Below are 19,218 nucleotides of genomic sequence, written 5' to 3' on the forward strand. Positions count from 1 at the left end.
ATTTTACCTCCCTTGATTCTAAATGTACATTCTAAATGTACTTTATGTTGTTTTTATACAGTACCAGTCAAAAGTTTGGACACACCTACTCATTCCAGAGTTTTTCTTTATTTTTACTATTTTCTACATTGTATAATAATAGTGAAGACATCAAAACTATGAAATAACACATATGGAATCATGTAGTAACCATAAAAGCAATTCTTCAAAGTAGCAACCCTTTGCCTTGACAGCTGACTACAACTAAACCCCAAAAGAGATTGTATTTGAAAATAACAGTAATTTCATACATTTATTACATTGAGACACGATCACATATGTCTCTTATTTTATTAGTGAGAATGCTTGGGAACAAATTCCCTGAATTAAACTCATTTTTAGCTGAATTCCTGATGATTTTAGTCTTTTTTTTTTTTACCAAAAAACTAAACAGCCTGTTGCCGACCCCTGTCGTAGAAGGAGACAAAGGTAAACACAGGTTGTGTTTGTGTGTGTGTGAATGTGTAAATGATGCAGACAGTCCCCCTGTGTGAGGAGAATGAGAAAGAGAAGGCCCTGTTGGTTAAAGCCAGAGAGAGGACCATGAGATACTTAAAGGAGGAGGCTTACTACCATGAGGAGGCTTACTACCATGAGAAGGTCATCAAAAACCTAGTCCAGACCCTGGACAGCGCTCTGGTGCTGAACAAGAGTGAAGAGGAAGCTAAGCTGGAGGAGAGGATCGATTTTGAAAGGATGGTTAGGAGGTTTGGGAAGAGTGAGAGATTGATGAGGCTAGGGCTAGAAGTTGCAGGAAGCATAGACAGAAAAATATCAAGACACCCGAAAGTAAAGAAGCTAATGAATGGGAGCCAGCCAACTAGTGAAGGTGGCAGAGGAGAAAGAGAGTAAAATAGGTCAAAGTGCAAAGTCAGTGAAAATTGACAAGGAAAACCGTTGCAGAGTTCATGGAAAAAGTCCAATAATGTGTTTGAGGGTTTTGAGAACGTCCAAGACATTGACATGTGTCACATGGTCAGAAAGCAGATCAAGCAAGACCAGATGATGTTGGATGCTTGGAAGCTCCAGCAGGAGTTAGTCGTGGGCTCTTTCAGAAACGACTGGAGAGAGCTGGAGGAGGGCATCGAACCCATGCTGGACAGAGTACAGGAAATAGCCGCTGGGGAAGTTGAGGTAAGAACACCACAGCATGCTGTAAGTCAGCTGGTAAAATGGTGGAAACAGGGAGTGAAGAAATAGCATTCAGGTTTCTTTACAACTCACATTGTGCACTATAATAGCCATCAGTATTGCCCTGGTATTTTGGATTGGGTTTTTATATAAATGCATTGTGCATGTTATGTTTAGCCCAGCCGGGTCACCCATTGTACAAGTCAGTATTTGACGTCATCCATGTCTAAGGACATCAGGAGATGGTGAAAACCAGCCACTAGGGGGCAACAGTGAGCACTGTTACCGTCAAGTAGGTTTCGATTTTGCTACAGCGTTGTGGACGGCATGGCAGATAGGTGTAAGCATCTGATTCCAAAGGTTGCAAGTTCAAATCCAGCGATAGAAAGCTGATTTTGATATTTTTGTTTTAAGGCTATCCCAAACCTTAACCCTTACCTCAACCATTCTGAGTTAATATCTAACCTTCAAAATTCAGACTTAATGCCTAAACTTAACCTTAAACACTTAGAAATTTGACGTTTGGAACAAGTTAGAAATTTGAAGTTTGAGAAAAATGGATGAACGTCTAATTCTGATGTGAGACTGTGAGAGCTGGTAGGTTTAGCCATAGCCCTGCACCTCTGTCTCCTCTCTCATGCAGAATGACTTCGCTACTCTTGAGTCAGTGGTAGATTGTTTACTGGATTCATACAGTATTTATACAGAACAGACATACTATATATGAATTACTGATTCATTACTGCAGCTACAATATTCTCCCAGTATGTGAGACTTGTAAGGTTATGATACACATATTCCTACTGGGCAAATACGGGTTGAATCAACATTGTTTCCATGTAATTTCAATGAAATGACGTTAAACCAACGTGGAATAGATGTTGAATTGATGTCTGTGCCCAGTGGTCTGTATCTTGTCACTGTGATCTTGTGATTAATCATGTTAACTAATCTTGTACCGCTAATCTTCCCATCAAGAGTCAGAACTACAGGTCACCTGCTCCAGTGACTATGACCTCCTTGACCTCTGTCTCTATGACCACTGACCACTTCTCCACTGAACGCTACCCTCCAGACCACTACCACTCCCTCCTCTTCCTCCCCATTCGCATCCCTCCCTCTAACCTCCAAACTACCGCCGCTCCACCCCTCCCTCTTCCCCGCCGCCTGCCCCCACTGAAGGTTCCACTGCCGACCCTGGCATGGCCATAGACCACCCATCTCCACCCAGACTGAGGGAGGACAGACAGGCAACTCTGACAGGGCTGGAACCCCTGTACTGGTAAGAAGACTGATAAGAACCAGGCTCCCTCTCTCTCTGTCAGTCAGATCCACACACATGGTGTCACATAGAGGAAAGCTAGTGTAGATCTGTCAGATTATAGCTGCGCTGGATAGATGTTGAAATGTATTATGTTTCTCACTCTGGACACTAATGGAGATCATACAGGAGAAACCAATGAGATGGATTATGATGAGGTAGAGGAGATTGTCATACTGCCTGATGAGATTGATTTTGAGGAGGTAGAGGAGATTGTCATACTGCCTGATGAGATTGATTTTGAGGAGGTGGAGATTATCATCCTGCCTGATGAGATTGATTATGAGGTAGAGGAGATTATCATACTGCCTGATGAGATTGATTATGATGAGGTAGAGGAGATTGTCATCCTCCCTGATGAGATTGATTATGAGGTAGAGGAGATTATCATCCTCCCTGATGAGATTGATTATGATGAGGTAGAGGAGATTGTCATCCTGCCTGATGAGATTGATTATGAGGTAGAGGAGATTATCATTCTGCCTGATGAGATTGATTATGAGGTAGAGGAGATTATCATCCTGCCTGATGAGATTGATTATGAGGTAGAGGAGATTATCATCCTGCCTGATGAGATTGATTATGATGAGGTAGAGGAGATTATCATTCTGCCTGATGAGATTGATTATGATGAGGTAGAGGAGATTATCATCCTGCCTGATGAGATTGATTATGATGAGGTAGAGGAGATTCGCATACTGCCTGATGAGGAAAGCTTCCAAGTAAAGCAAGAGAAGGAAGAAGTGAAGGAGAAGAATGAACAGGAGAATGAGACAGAGGAGGGCAAGAAATGTCACAAGACCATCAAGAAGAGGTGAGTTTAAAGTAGACAGGAGAAAATGAATAGTGGAGGGAGGGAAAAGCTAACAGACAGATGGACACATAAAAGGAGATAGTAAAGGACTGTGTGACTCACAGTTTTGAAGTGTTGCAGTAGTGTCCATATTGTTCCATTCATGTCAGTGGTTACTGTCTCCCTCACAGGTTTATCAGATGGCTGAGGAAGATGTTCTGCTGTGGAGGCTGCCTTCAGAAATGCTGAACTGAAATCTTCATCACACCCCAGCCAGAGATCCCAAAACACACATACACATACACAGATGTGCGCCAGACATACACGTCAGGGATTTACATTTTCTTTCATCCTATTTTTCAATAAACATAAAATCCCATCCTGATGTTTGTTTTGCTCAGATTAGCCGGTCTTGGTTTTGGGAAGGCTCCAAAGCTAATAGAATACAGTGGTCTTATTTCATTAATTACAACTTTATAAGGTGTAGCCTCTTTACTCTGGGAGAACTGTACACATTGGTCTCCCGGAGTGCCTTAATAAGGTTGTGCCTCACAGGGAAGTCAAGAATAAAGAGAAAAAGCATGCACGCAGAATTGCTCACCAAACATACTTTTTGTCTAGGGTGTGTGGATTCACCTTAGCCCTCTTTAGGTGTGTGTGGATTCCAATGATGTATGTACTGTATACACCACAGGAGGTTGGTGGCACCTTAATTGTAGACAGGCTTGTGGTAATGGCTGGAGTAGAATGGTATCAAATATGTGGTTTCCATGTGCTTGATGCCATTCCATTAGCGCCGTTCAAGACATTATTATGAGCCGTCCTGCCTCCTGTGATATACACATATTTATATACATCATTGGTGGAATCATTCATGCACTCTTTTCCTGGTGTACGAGTGCCTCCCTGTGGACACTCGCGAGCCCCATGTGCCGATGCTATAGCGTTATACGACCAGCGAGGGGCGGTAGACCTCGATGCCCAACCACATTGCTAACCAGTCCACTCGTACACATAAAAGGACTAGGAAACCTAGCTAGCTAGCTATAAAACATTTAAAACAGGGGGAGGCGACAAATAAGGAAAACAAAGGAGTTTATAACCCAACGGGACATAGCTACATTTCCGTTAGCTGTTCAAGCACATCGGTGGAGAGTGAAAAGATCGAGTTTGTAAGGTTTGATATTATGTGTCGTTTAAATGACAATTAGCTGCTTTGCCTACATTGGACAATGTTCGCTAACGCCAGGCAGTTAAAATAGCTGTCTAGCTAACGAAGTTAGCGAGCTAGCAGAGGTCTGTCAAAAGCTTTCAAGCATACAACGTTATTTGTTAGCTAACGTTAGCCTGGCTACAGTAACTTATCAGTATGAAGTTAGCTAGCTAGATATTATCTAGCTAGCTGCTACACACGATAAGTTAGCAAGACCTTGAACACAAAAAACTAGCAGGATCGCCAAAAGTAGTTAGTACAGTAGCTAGCTGGCACGGTTGTCTAGTTAACGTTAGTTGGCTAACTAGATTTCTAACTAGTTAACTAGCCAGAAAGCTTTGCCGTTGTCTTAGCTAAGTTAGCAAGCTAGTCATATTTAAAGGCCTGTTGTGTATTTAGGCCTCCCGTATAGACCACAATATGAGCTAACGTTGGTTGGCAGGCAGGCTGGAGGGGTTGCACGATAATTGATGGACACGGATTGAAATCATCTGATAATGAAACTAAAATAGTACGTTAACCAAATCATTGACTGGCTAGCATAACAGGTTATCCGAGTTATCAAACATTTTAGATCTAGTAGTTTGTTAGCTAGCCATCACGAAATATTGTGCGCAGACGCTGGCTGACATCTTCACCAGACACTTTTGTATTGTGCGGTTCACTGTGCGCTTGCTGGTGATAGCTAAACTAATATGGCAATGAGCGGTTGATGCAATGTTTTATTGTGGTAGTGAATAGTTAGTTACCTAACTACCTATGCAGTTGCTAACTAACTAGTTAGCTACACGATATTTTCCAATTTAGCTCTCCAATGCTAGCCCGTGCTAGTTAAATTATGGACCAATACCAGTCTAGCAGGCTACCGGTCTCACACGAGTTGCATGTACTAGTACCAAAATCATAATGGAAAAGCACCATGCAATCTGCAGAGCTACAATTGTGAATGAGTTATTCCCTATCTAGTTAGGTAATACTTAACAGCCTTATGTGTTATCTGCTGGTGTACGTCATGCTAAAGGCGGTCACATTGGAGTAGAGCAGAGTTGCCCAAACTTGATCTTGGGGCCTCCCCTGGGTGCACGTTTTGTTTTTTGTCCTAGTACTACACAGTTGATTCAAATAGCTAACTCGCCAAGCTTTGACTATTTGAATCAGCTGTGTAGTGTTAGGGGGGGTGGAACAAAACGTGTACCCATTGGGGTGGGTTGTGGAAACCCTGGAGTAGAGAAGTGGTGCCTACATTAACAAACTTTAGCCTGTGAGTGAAAGGTGGATTGACCACCTGGTGAAGTTGAAAAGTGTGCTGAGATTAATATCGAATTAGCCAGAGTTCAAACTGGCGGCGGGGGTAGATGTCAGTGTTTTCAATTTCAATCTGTTAACATGTGACACATCACATATGTGACCAGGCTAGGTCTTGCTTTAGTGCTGGTTGGTTATATCCTTGGCTCCAGTGCTGGGTTCTAATTCTAAATGTAGATGCCATGCCAAGACATAGGTCAGAGTCTGAGCCAGACTGTGCCAGACTTTGGGTTCACAGGTCAGATGATGATCCCACCTGGAAACAGGTTGCCAAAGTAGATGACCGACAGACCGAGCTGGTACATCACCCTCTGTCTCATTTAGTATCCACTGCATTTTGGCAGTGGTGTAAAGTACTTGAGTAAAAATACTTGAAAGTAGTACTTAAGTAGTTTTTGGGGGTATCTGTACTTTACTATTTATATTTTTGCTAACTTTTACTTCACTACAATTCTGAAGAAAATATCTGCTTTTTACTCCATACATTTTCCCTGACACCCAAAAGTACTTGTTACATTTTGAATGCTTAGCAGGACAGGAAAATGGTCTAATTCACACACTTATCAAGATAATTTCCCTGATTATCCCTACTGCCTCTGATCAGGCAGACTCACTAAACACACATGCTTCGTTTGTAAATTATGCCTGAGTGTTGGAGTGTGCCCCTGGCTATCCATAAATAATTTATTTTTTTTACAAGAAAATGGTGCCATCTGGTTTGCTTAATATAAGGAATTTGAAATTATTTTTTACTTTTAATACTTAAGTATATTTTAGCAATTACATTTACTTTTCATACTTAAGTATCTTTAAAGCCAAATACTCAGGTATGACAATTAGGTACTTTTTTCACCACTGCATTCTGGGAGTAACTTCACTGGTCTTGACTGTACACATAACATTGCTATTGGAATCCTTGCTGTCTTTTGATAGCCGAGGACAACTCAACCCCACTCTCTTATATCGAGGCAGAGTTGAGCATTGATAACGGGTCACATGATTTGCTAGCAACAATATTATAAGTGCCCATCAATCAATACTTTTATTGAATACAACTACCTACTTTCCTAATTTGTGTTGCTCAGTGCAAATGTGCTTATGCCAATTGGATCTCAGTTTAGGTAGTATTTCAAGGGCACTGCTTCTCCAGTTAAGCAACACAATTGACGAAAGTTGGTTGTATTCAAGTTTTTATAAAAAGTATGAATTTTAGTACCCTGCGGAAGGACCGCAGTTAGGTACCAACTTAGGTACAGATAGGCATTTTTAAGAATGACAATTTTTACAAGTATTGACTGATGGTGACTCGATGTTGTTGCTAGAAAATCACACGACCAGTCATCAATACTCAACTCTGCCTCGATATGAGAACAGAGTTAAGACTTCCTCAGCTGTCTTTGGACTACCTGTATCGTCATGTTTGTTTATAAATGGGGGACTTTTTAATTTGGTCACCTTTCTGCACCCTTTCCATACAAACAGCACACCCATCCCTTCATGGTGTGAGTTCAACCCTTCCTTATCTGATCTTCTGCCAGACCAAGGAAGCCAAATTTAACACCAGGGATGTCATTGACACCTTGAACAGCTGTGATACAGCATATATAACCCCACCCATGTCCCAGTTACCTAATATCAGTAGGTAGATCCAGCTATGGCCTGTATTATAAAAAGTGAATGGGTAGGTCATGGAATGTGGAAATTTTGATGGGGGTGGAGGCCATAAAAAAACGGAACTAACCATGAGGGGCCGCAGTTGCTCGGGGGCCTGCTCCCCCTGTGCAATTCTACACATTTTGCCACTGGGTGGAGAGAAGATTTCGTGATTTTAGAACTAATTTCATGCAATTCTACTACATTTTGCCATGGGTCTGAGAGGAAAATTGGCGGTTTTACAGCCAATTTCCGGCAATTCTAAACATTTTGACATAGGGTGGATAGAAAGATATCATTAACGGCATACATGAGTGAGACTAACTAACAAAATCAAATGGGGCCCCCAAGCCGGTAATTTGAGCATGATAACAAGTTTAGATAGCTGGCCACTAAACTAACTTGTCAATCTAAAAATTGACTGACTATCAATGACTGACACAGCAAGAGAAACTGCTGATGCACAACCAAATGTAGAAATTGCACCCTGTGTATTCTACTATTCTAACTCACAACAGTAAGATGAGACCCTGAGTTCCCTATTTATTTATTATATATTTTTTTATTTGGAAATTCATCCCAGGGATGCCAGTTTCCCATCCCTGTCCTAGATAAATGCTCAGTGACAGAAATTCTGACACGTCCCACTGAGGGGCTCATGCATTGCCCTGGCTCTCACTGCTCTACGCCCTGACTAGATAAGGTTATAAGCACATTAGTTTGTCTGGGTAGGGGTGTGAGTTGAGAGAAAGGATATGTGGCTGAACAGTGGTGTGTTTGTGTGTTAACTACACTATTGGGGAGAGGCTGGAGAAGTACCGGTAACAACATGAGGGGTCATGTAGAGGCCTCTTTGGAGTAGGGTAGGGCAGAGGACATTCTACCTCTGGTCAATGATTACAATCAGTCATGTCTCAAGCAACGTCACCTCCCCTTATGATGCAACTGGTCAGTAAACCAATCAATAAAATCCATAGTTACAAAGTAAACAGAATTCCTGCAGTTAGCCTGCCCTTTCAACAACCTCACACAATTAAAGTAATGATTCTAATGCTTGATATCAAATCTCAGTATGAAGGTGAGAATCATTTTGCTTTCAGCTGTTTCTGTCTTCAGATCAATCTGTTTAGCCTGCCCCTCTACAACCTGTTGTTTCTTAGCATTATGAATCTTAGTGTCAGTATGACTTATGAATTGTGAATCAGTAGGCTATGTTGTATCTTGGTATCGGTATGATGAATAGTGAGTCATGTAATAAGTGCTGCCTGCCTTGTGTGTTGTACTCTGCCCAGTATTATAGTCCCCAGGTAAACTCCTGGCCCTGGGTTGGTTCATGGGAGAGGTCTGATTAGTACCTTTGTACTGATTGGCTCCTCCTCACTGACTCAGAGAGCTCAGTACCGATGCAGTTTGAACAACTTCTGTCACACAGTTTGGTTTAGTCTTTCTCTGCGGATCCCTTGCCTTCATTATCCCCTTCAGTTGTTGATATCGTTTCTCTCTCCCCTGTGGATAGGTAGGACTGTGCACTCGCTGCTTGGTCGACCACGGCACCACCATGCCGTTCCCCTTTGGCAAGTCCCACAAGTCGCCGGCAGACATCGTCAAGAACCTGAAGGACAGCATGACGGTGTTGGAGAAACATGACATCTCTGACAAGAAGGCTGAGAAGGTAAACAACCAATACACACACACACACACACTGATACAGACGAGTGCCTCCTAGGTAAACCTCTCTCCCACTACTCTAACATGACTAGTGACTTCAGAGATTCTATGGAAGCCATGGAGTGGGGAATTTCAAACCTGTCCCTCTGAGTTTGAACTGACTACAGTGTCAAGCAGGGCTCTAAAACCCTGTTCCTGGAGACATACCCTCCTGTATGTTTCTTCGCCAACTCCAGCTGTAACTAACCTGATTCAGTTTATCAACCAGCCAATTATTAGAGTTAGGTGCCCTAGATTAGGGTTGGCGTGAGAACGACTAGAGACGTCGGTCTCAAAAACCTGTTTAGGGTTTAGTTTCCTTTCTTTCATAACAAGCCATCTCTAGACTGAAAATAGTGTATGATGGGATCATTTCAGGACAACGTAGGATGGTGGGTGTTTGCTAGATCATAGAAAACACTATGGTGACTGATGGAGAGCTAGCTAATGTAATGTAGAGAGCTAATTTCTCCTGTCTCTGTCTTTTTTTTGTGTGTGTGTCCAGGCCACAGAGGAGGTGTCTAAGAGCCTGGTGGCGATGAAGGAGATTCTGTATGGCACTAATGAGAAGGAGCCCCAGACAGAGGCGGTGGCCCAGCTGGCCCAGGAGCTCTACAACAGCGGCCTGCTCAGCACCCTTGTAGCTGACCTGCAGCTCATCGACTTTGAGGTGAGACACTGTTTCTTTCTGTTTGTCTGTCTTTGAGACAGATGCAGGGATATGAGAGATTTCTTTTGAGATGCTGACTAGAAAGGTGGGTATCTTTGGGACGGAGAGACATTTTATGTCAATGTACAGAAAAAGACAAGACTGACTGTTCTCTTTTACTGGCACATGGACAGGCTTTCACTTTTTTTTCTTTGCTTATGTGTGTGTTTCACTGAGTCACCTTATCAGCCTGAGTCAGTGTGGTGTGACTCCTCTTTGACAAGCTCAACCTCATCATTCAGTTGGTCTGTGTCATTCTCACCCATCAGAAGAGACATCTGTCTTGGCTATTCCTGCTATGGGGAGGCTGAATTTGATAATAGGTGCAAAACCACTCAATGATACTATTTTGAAATGTGACGATTCACTAATGGTGCTAATAGGTGAATATGTTTTGTCACCATAACATGTATAAGAACATTGCATTCAGAAAAACTTCACTATTAGAAGTTCAAAATACGAGAACTTTGTTTAGTAACTACTGCTGGAAACCATGTCTGTTTGAAATCTGACCCCTTGTGATTTTTCACACCTTTCCAACATTCTGTCATTTCTGTTCACCATCAGGGTAAGAAGGATGTGGCTCAGATCTTCAACAACATTCTGAGACGTCAGATCGGGACGCGGACGCCCACAGTGGAGTACCTCTGCACTCAGCAGAACATCCTCTTCATGCTGCTCAAAGGGTGAGGTCTGTGGCACCTAAACCTACACTACAACCTGTTATTTACAATGTTGGGGTGTGGTGCTTTTATGTTAGGTAAAAAGTGGATACCTTTTAAGTCAGTCAAGTTAAGTTTTATTTGAAGGGAATTACCACATTGTCTCAATACACTTTACAGAAGGATTAAATCAATCGAAATGGAAAGATAAATATTGCAGAAATGGACAAACAGCAGATATTGATAGTAATACCTGAAGACATTGACAGTGTCCTATATCAGGGATAATTATAATTTTGTTCTGGAGCGGATGGTCGGAACATAATTACAAATACTTTGTAGACTTCAAATAGATATGGTTGACTGAAACATAAACATTTCAAACCTTTGTGTACATTTGTATACGATCACGTGTTTCTGTATTATGCGTGGAAATAATTACTTGGAGCTGATTTCCAGTGTTTGTAGTGTTTTATGCCCCCCCCCATAAGAAACCTGGGGGGCCAAATAAAATCCCCTGCGGGCTTCCAGTAGGGGATCCATGTCCTATATCCTATTTCAATGTCCTGTCATTTACAGTGTCATGGGTTGTAGTGTGCAGTCTTGTGTCTAGGGTTGGCCCGATTTATTACCATAGCATCGTGATGTGACAAACAATGGTTTAGCCTATTTGAACTTGACTGGTACCTGCCGTAAAGAACAAACTCTCGCAGAGCAGCACACAAGTGACATTCTGAGTAATTGTCCTATTCCTGTTTGCTATAACCTATTTCAATAAATGTGTGGTACGGAAAGCAAGAGAGGAATGTAAGGCCAGACATAGATCATTATTTTTTTAAATACCGGACACTCCTTAACCATTTTGTGTTTAGCTATTTTAAAACTTGGCTTGTATTCCCTTCTTTCTCTCCATTCGATAGGCTATATGAATATGACTGAAGGCTATGCTTCATTGTGTTGTGCATGGCTTTCTCATAATCAATCAATGTAAAGGAGTTCAATCTGTTATTTTTATCGCCTAAACGTAGCCAGAGGACTAATAATGAGGGAGAATAAACCATATCAATAGCCTATAGAACACCTAATGACCAGTTTTAATCAAGTTTAAGCTTATTAAGAAATAAATGATCAATGCGGACCATGAAAATCCTTCCAAGCGAGGTTGAAAACCAAATGGCCAATAACCTATTCTTAGGCTAGTAGGAGGTATATTATAAAAGCTTTACGACAAGTTAGCTATGAACGTTCGCTTATTTCCCAAATATTCTAGCCTACGATGGTGTTGTACTAAAGTTGTGGCTTTCAAAAATGAATGAAAGTCTCTATAGCCTAAGACTAGGCATTGGGTATTGTCAATCACAGCTTTATGTTAGAACAAACAATATTATGCATTTTTATATTACTTTGAGGCAATTATTATTCAGTTGTGAAGACTGTAGACTGCTATCCAGCTCATGATGTAGTCCTGAAACCACTCACTACAGTTCTTCATCAGTCACTGCTCCATCACAGCGCGCCACACACACACACACACACACCTGCTCCATGCTAAAGCTCCTCCACCAGAAAGGAGTATTATAAAAGATGTGCCTGCTCTTGGCCTCTAACCAGGCTTTCAACATTATCTTTCATCATAAATCATCCAGTTGCATTCCATTTCATGTTGTAGCCCAAATGTCGTTTTTAGCAGTTTTTAAAAATATATATAGAGTAAAAAAATATATAAATAAATGTGTGGGTTTGGCCAATAGGGGAGGGTGATATCATATCACAATGTTTTATGGGTACGTAATCACGATACAACAGGTTGAAGTCGCCCAACCCTATTTGCATCGTATTAACTGGATACCTCCTTCCTATTCCAATGTCCTCCTGGCAGGTACGAGTCTCCAGAGATCGCTCTGAACTGTGGCATCATGCTGAGGGAGTGTATCAGGCACGAGCCACTGGCCAAGATCACCCTGGGGGCCGAGCAGTTCTACGACTTCTTCAGATACGTGGAGATGTCCACGTTCGACATCGCTTCAGACGCATTCGCCACTTTTAAAGTGAGTTTTTGAAGAAGAAAAATATATATTTTTTTTTTCTTAGAACTGTATCTCAGACCCTCTAGGACTGTGAGTTTCTTGGGACTTAAATAGAGGGCCTGTGTTTTTGAGCTCATTGGTTAAAATACCTGTGTTGTTCTTCCAGGACTTGCTAACGAGACACAAGATTCTGAGTGCAGAGTTCCTGGAGCAGCATTACGACAGGGTAAGTCCTCCACATTGTATTGAAATGTAACCCGGTAAGAACACATCTCCATGACGCGTTTCTTCAAATGTTCCTTTCGCTGAATAGCAACCTGTCACGGTTAACAGAGCTTTTTAAGACAGTCTGAGGTCACGCCAGGACAAGCTGAGTTTATTTGTGCTAAACCCCAGTCTGACTATTTCAGAGACATCTCTGAGATCCATGAAAAGTATACCAGGGAATATGGAAATGAACTTGCAAGTGGCAGCACAGTACTCAGGAACTGTTTTTCTCCTAACATATAAGCCAGGCATTTGACACAATGTGGCTGTTCTGAATACAAGGCAGCTCCCTGTCTATCAGTGCTGGAAGATCACTAGTTGGCTTGTCACTGAGTTTTCAAACAAGCAGATGCACTCTGAAATAGCGGCTTGACATTCACTCCGATTATTGTCTTTCTCCCCTCCAGTTCTTCAGTGAATATGAGAAGTTACTCCACTCAGAGAACTACGTGACTAAAAGGCAGTCCCTCAAGGTAAGAACGTGGGTTCTGTTCCTGTTGTAAACACCTCTCATGTAGTATTTCTATGCGTATGTTTTTAATGGCTAAATATAGAGGTGGTCTCTTACATGGTGTTTGGTTACTGAAAATAGCAGCAAGCTGACCGATGTAGCACCACCCTGTGGATGGAGTAGGTTTTAGATTTCATCTGCCTGGTAACGTCCTCTCCTATTTTTGCCAATGCATAGCAGTATCTTCACTTTGCCTTGTGTAAACCCAACTATAATGATTAAATCTATTTTATATAGTTTTAGTGGAATCTTATGGTTCAAACATGGCATTAAATAAATAATTACTTTTTCACCTACCCCAGACTGTAATTGCAATTAATACTTAATGTTTTTTGTCACTCTGAAACAATTTAGTTGCTGGGAGAGCTTCTTCTCGATCGACACAATTTCACCATCATGACGAAATACATCAGCAAGCCAGAGAACCTCAAGCTAATGATGAACCTTCTTCGGGACAAAAGCCGCAACATCCAGTTTGAGGCCTTCCACGTCTTCAAGGTAAAATAAATAAAAAACAGACTAGCACAAGGCTATAGTAGGCGGTGCAATTTGATTGAGTTGAGTTGGATTGTAAGAATCATTTGTCCTCTTCCTTCCCCTGTAGGTGTTTGTGGCCAACCCCAACAAGACACAGCCCATCTTGGACATTCTTCTGAAGAACCAGACCAAACTCATCGAGTTCCTCTCCAAGTTCCAGAACGACAGGACGGAGGACGAACAGTTCAACGATGAAAAGACGTATCTGGTCAAACAGATCAAAGATCTGAAGAGGCCAGCCCCCCAGGAGGCCTGAGGGAGGGGTTTAAGGTGTCCAGACAACATCTGGATAACAGACATGTCAGCAGCTGCTGCTGTTCTAGTTTTTCCACCATTTGAGGAAACGAAACAAAAAAATAATGCACCCACATCAAGTCATCAGGAATTCTCCAGCTCATTCTGCTGTTCAACACAACGGACATTAGATTTTTCTTCTGATTTATTTTTCTCCTTTAAAAAAGAAGAGCTGAACATAATAGATGCTGCACATTAAGACATGTGGAAGAGTAACATCAACAACACAACAAAGGTCATTCAAGCAAATAGTAACAATGAAATCTACTACATCTGAGCGCTATGCAGACTTCTGACGCACACACATATAATGCTATAATATCAGCATAAAACTTGAGATGGCAAGGTACTAGCAAAGTGAACATTGGGGTGTTGGTTGCATGCCTTGTTCAAATGTGACAGATCCATGGCTGTGCTTGGGGCTAAACGCTGGCTGAGAGATTACATTTCCAGTCTTGCCCTGTCTACTTAGTGCCACAGACGGCAAAAAGCACATACCAGCTACAACTCTTATCTATGCCTTCATCGTGCGCAACAGTGATGCATTTTAAAATGGGCTCTCAAATGGCCTCACCGAACCATGCAGCTATTGGTGTTGTGAAACAGCACAAAGCAGATGGTATGGATAAAATGCTAGATATTATTTCGGTACATGCCTGAATTGGGTTTCTTTTTTTGTTCTGGGAAAGGGTGAACGTGTACATATGCCATTAGTGTTTTTTTGCTTTGTAGATTTTGTTGAAACATTGACACATGGCTATACAGTACTAGTCAAAAATGGACACCTACTCATTCAAGGGTTTTTCTTTATTTGTGCTATTTTCTACATTGTAGAATAATAGTGAAGACAAATTATGAAATAACATATGGAATCATGCAGTAACCCAAAAAGTCTTAATTTTAGATTCTTCAAAGTAGCCACCCTTTGCCTTGACAGCTTTACACACTCTTGGCATTCTCTCAACCAGCTTCACCTGGATTGCTTTTCCAATGGTCTTGAAGGAGTTCTCACATGCTGAGCACTTGTTGGCTGCTTTTCCTTCATTCTGTGGTCCAACTCTTCCTACCCATCTCAATTGGGTTGAGGTTGGGTGATTGTGGAGGCCAGGTCAACTGATGCAGCACTCCATCACTCTCCTTGGTCAAATAGCCCTTACACAGCCTGGAGGTGTGTTGGGTCATTGTCCTGTTGAAAAACAAATGATAGTCCCACTAAGCGCGAACCAGATGGGATTGCGTATCGCTGCAGAATGCTGTGGTAGCCATGCTGATTAAGTGTGCCTTGAATTCTAAGTAAATCACTGTCACCAGCAAAGCACCCCCAACTCATCACACAACCTCCATGCTTCACGGTGGGAACCACACATGTGGAGATCATCCGTTCACCTACTCTGCGTCTCACAAAGACATGGCGGTTGGAACCAAACATCTTTAATATGTACTCCTCAGACCAAAGGACAGATTTCCACCGGTTTAATGTCCATTGCTTGTGTTTCTTGGCCCAAGCAAGTCTTTCTTATTGGTGACCTTTAGTGGTTTCTTTGCAGCAATTCATCCATGAAGGCCTGATTCACGCATCTCCTCTGAACAGTTGTTGATGTGTCAGTGTTACTTGAACTCTGACACATTTATTTGGGCTGCAATTTCTGAGGCTGGTAACTAATGATCTTATCCTCTGCTGCATAGGTAACTGGGTCTCCCTTTCCTGTGGTGGTCCTCGTGAGAGCCAGTTTCATCATTAGCTACAAGTGCTACTGCACTTGAAGAAACTTTCTACGTTTTTTTTAATTCTCCGTATTGTCTGACCTAAATGTCTTTAAAAGTAATGATGGACTGTTTCTCTCTGCTTATTTGAGCTGTTCTTGCCATAATATGTACATAGTCTTTTACCAAATAGGGTTAGGGGTCTGAATCTTCTGTATACCATCCCTACCTTGTCACAATAGAACTGATTGGCTAAAATGCATTAAGAAGGAAATTCCACAAAATAACTTTTTTTTTAAAGGAACACCTGTTAATTGAAGTGCATTCCAGGTGACTACCTCATGAAGCTGGTTGAGAGAGTGCAAAGCTGTGAAGGCCAATGGTGGCTACTTTGAAGAATCTCTAATATATTAACTTGTGTAACACTTTTGGTTACTACATGATTCCATGTGTTATTTCATAGTTTTGATGTCTTCACTATTATTCTACAATGTAGAAAATAGTAAAACTAAAGAAAACCCCTTGAATGAGCAGGTGTCAATTTTTGACTGGTACTGTGTATATATTTGACTTTAAATCAACAGGTTTTTTTTTTGTTTAATTCTAATCAAGTACATTTTTAAAACAGTGACAGGGGTAAAAATCAGACATTATGTGTTTCATTTTACTTCTGAATTGAAATGGTTTTTATTTGTACATAACTTCCAGCCAGGGCCAGCTCTTACATTGTTAACCATTAATAATAATTAGTACAGCTGAGGAATGTCATGGTATTAGCCTGGATCTCTTCTTAATCCTCTTTTTCCGTCTGTATTTAAGTAACTCAGTTCAAATGTGCTGGGTGCCAGGACAGTGGGGTGGAGGGGAGGCCGGCTGGGAGGGGAAGAGTTCTAACGGAAACATGACATTTGTGCTGAGCAGCCAGGCAATGGTCACATCAACCAATGGTTGCGTGCTATGTCATCAACTGTCATTGGCTGACAGATTGCTATAACATGATGGGGTTAGCTGATATGTAAAATATCTATCCAGGCGTTTAAGATCTGGCAGGCTTCAGCAACGCTTGGGCAGAGGAACACACCCTTCATCTCCCAACTGGAATCTGATCTGGGTGTTTGTGTGGATTTCAGGGTATCGCAACATTCTCCCCCCCACTCATCCACTCTGGTTTATTATTATATTCTAACTTCACCGCTTTCTGGTGGTGTTGCAACATTCTGATTTTACCCCCCCATTTCATTGGGGTTAAAATTCCAGTACAATCCCAGAGCATTGTGTATGTTATTTGGAGATTGTTTACTTTACACTGACTGAGCAAATCTGCCATTTCGAAGCACAGTATTTATTTGAGGGATGGAGTTGATTGGATTATATGAATATCTTGCATATATATCACTCAACAGACATGTTTAATTGCAGTGAAGGAAATGGTCAGAGAGTGATGTTGAGCCGAGTGCTTTTGACTGAACGCTCATCCATATATCCCAATAGACGACTGATCAGCCATTTCATTGTGCAAACCAACAGAGAACAGTACGCTAAAGACCAGTATTCCTCAATGCATATTTAAATTGCATGTTCCTCTACTGGCTGCATGGTACTCTACATACAATGTTGTGCTGGAATTTTCTTCCAAAAAAATAATTTACATTTGAGAATAGCCAAATAATCTCATGCTATGTCTGACCTCCTAACCTTTGACTCCAGTCCCAGCACATTATGTATGGGTGCTTTCAGAAGTGTCAAAGGCTCTACAATCTAAACAGAAATAAAGGAAAAACATTTGGAATAAATTGAACCTGTGGTAAGTGTTAGTCTCTCATTGTCCTTTCCTGTATCTGTCTTTGTGCTGAATGTCTGGAAGAGTAAAATAAAACACGTGTTAATGATACGTTGAGACAACGGTGCTTGAGGGGATTGGGAACAGAAGCCACTTGAATTTGGACGCACAAGGTTCGATTTCAAACAAGGAAGTGAAATGGAATCTATCGTTCTATATTGTGGTAGGCAGTTTTAGCAACAGCTGTGCTGGACTGTGGTCGACATGAATAATAGTTCTGACGGTACAGGTGGGGATGAAAGTCATGGATCTGGATGGTCTATGGTGAAAAAGAATGTCCCTGGTATAAGTGCTGCTGACAGCAGTGGCACTTCTAGTGTTGAGACCGTGAAGAGGGTCAATGTAGTGGAAAACAAAAGTAATGGAAAATTGTAATCATGTTTGATGTGACCACAAGGTCTCATTTAGACCCTATTTGATTAACCAATGTCGTTAAGAAAGAGATAGGGGGAGTAACATTAGCCCGGTTCATTGGTAATGGTAGACTGTATTCTGTGCTGACCATGTGCAGCAAGGGAAGATTCTGAAAATGAAAAGTCATGTCCCTGGAGCTTCGGCTAGGCTGAGGGGGGTCATTTCTGGGGTTCCACTATCTATGTCCATATATGATATAAAATGTAGAGGGGGTTATAGTGGTGAAAGCCAAAAGGATGTTAAGTAAGAAAGAGGGGCAGAGAAGTGAAAGCCTGTCAGTATTATTGTTTGAGAAGGTTGTACCTAAGAACAGATGAGCTTCCTGGCTTTCACTGTTAGAGTTTGTCCCACCCCCATTAAGGTGATTTAAATGCCAAAGAATGAGGCTCTGTGCAAAGGAAAGAAAATATGTGCCATATTTTGGAGGGGAACATGATTATGGTGAATGTGGGAACAATGTCAAGGTTAAATGTAATTGTGTGAGGGGACACAACGCAGCATTTGGTGGATGCCAGGTGAAGAAAGAGGCTGGAGAGGCCCAAAGATATAAAATCACTCATAATGTCTCTTAAGCAGAGGCTGCAAGACAGATTGGTGGAACTATTATGAATAATGATGGAGATAACAGGGTTACTCCTGGAATAAGTGGACCTACTGTATGAAATGTTGCTTATGTTGGTAAAGACACGGATACGAGACCTGTTCAGAAATCTTGTGACCTCATTTTGAGTGCTGCGAATTTATATGTACCAATGAGTGAAGTGGGTGAGAAAAGGAAGTCGGTTACTTGGTGGACTGAAGAGTGCACTGCGGCTATTCGAGAAAGAAATAGGGCTTACAGAGTGTTTGTGTAGGAATATGACTCCTGAGAATCTAGTTGATTTCCCAGAGAAGAGAGCTTTAGTACGTAGGGTCATTAAGTCTGTCAAGAGAAATGCATGGAGACAGTTCTGCTATTCAATAGGCAGGGGTACTGAGCTGGGGGAAGTCCACTCGAATTCCAGTTTTGGTTGTGGGTCAACAAATGGCTGTAAATGATAAAGAAAAAGCTGACTTGTTGGGGTAGACATTTGCTAGGGTACATAGTGGGG

At 41.7% G+C, this 19,218-nt stretch overlaps 1 protein-coding gene across 2 annotated transcripts; it reads left to right on the plus strand.

Annotated features, from left to right (window-relative positions):
- The first annotated feature begins 4,272 nt into the window (after positions 1-4,272).
- Positions 4,273-15,003, plus strand: LOC120018080 (calcium-binding protein 39). Of its 2 annotated transcripts, none has more exons than XM_038961046.1 (9): positions 4,273-4,461; positions 8,972-9,127; positions 9,668-9,832; positions 10,439-10,557; positions 12,413-12,581; positions 12,727-12,786; positions 13,235-13,300; positions 13,693-13,836; positions 13,943-15,003. In XM_038961046.1, the coding sequence occupies exons 2-9, from the start codon at positions 9,014-9,016 to the stop codon at positions 14,129-14,131; spliced, it is 1,026 nt and encodes a 341-aa protein (XP_038816974.1). In that variant the 5' UTR covers positions 4,273-4,461; positions 8,972-9,013; the 3' UTR covers positions 14,132-15,003. The 2 variants fall into 2 exon arrangements, with proteins under 2 accessions (XP_038816974.1, XP_038816976.1); XM_038961048.1 differs by having other exon boundaries at positions 4,273-4,456.
- Positions 15,004-19,218: the final 4,215 nt, after the last annotated feature.

This window comes from Salvelinus namaycush, chromosome 23, assembly GCF_016432855.1.
Source record: "Salvelinus namaycush isolate Seneca chromosome 23, SaNama_1.0, whole genome shotgun sequence".
NCBI classification, from domain to species: domain Eukaryota; kingdom Metazoa; phylum Chordata; class Actinopteri; order Salmoniformes; family Salmonidae; genus Salvelinus; species Salvelinus namaycush.

Bases quoted from the DNA above. Each gene is read 5' to 3' on its own strand.
- LOC120018080 (XM_038961046.1), top strand. From the start codon at position 9,014: ATGCCGTTCCCCTTTGGCAAGTCCCACAAGTCGCCGGCAGACATCGTC. The intron at 9,128-9,667 runs GTAAACAACCAA...GTGTGTGTCCAG, and splicing joins CTGACAAGAAGGCTGAGAAG to GCCACAGAGGAGGTGTCTAA. The intron at 12,582-12,726 runs GTGAGTTTTTGA...TTGTTCTTCCAG, and splicing joins ACGCATTCGCCACTTTTAAA to GACTTGCTAACGAGACACAA.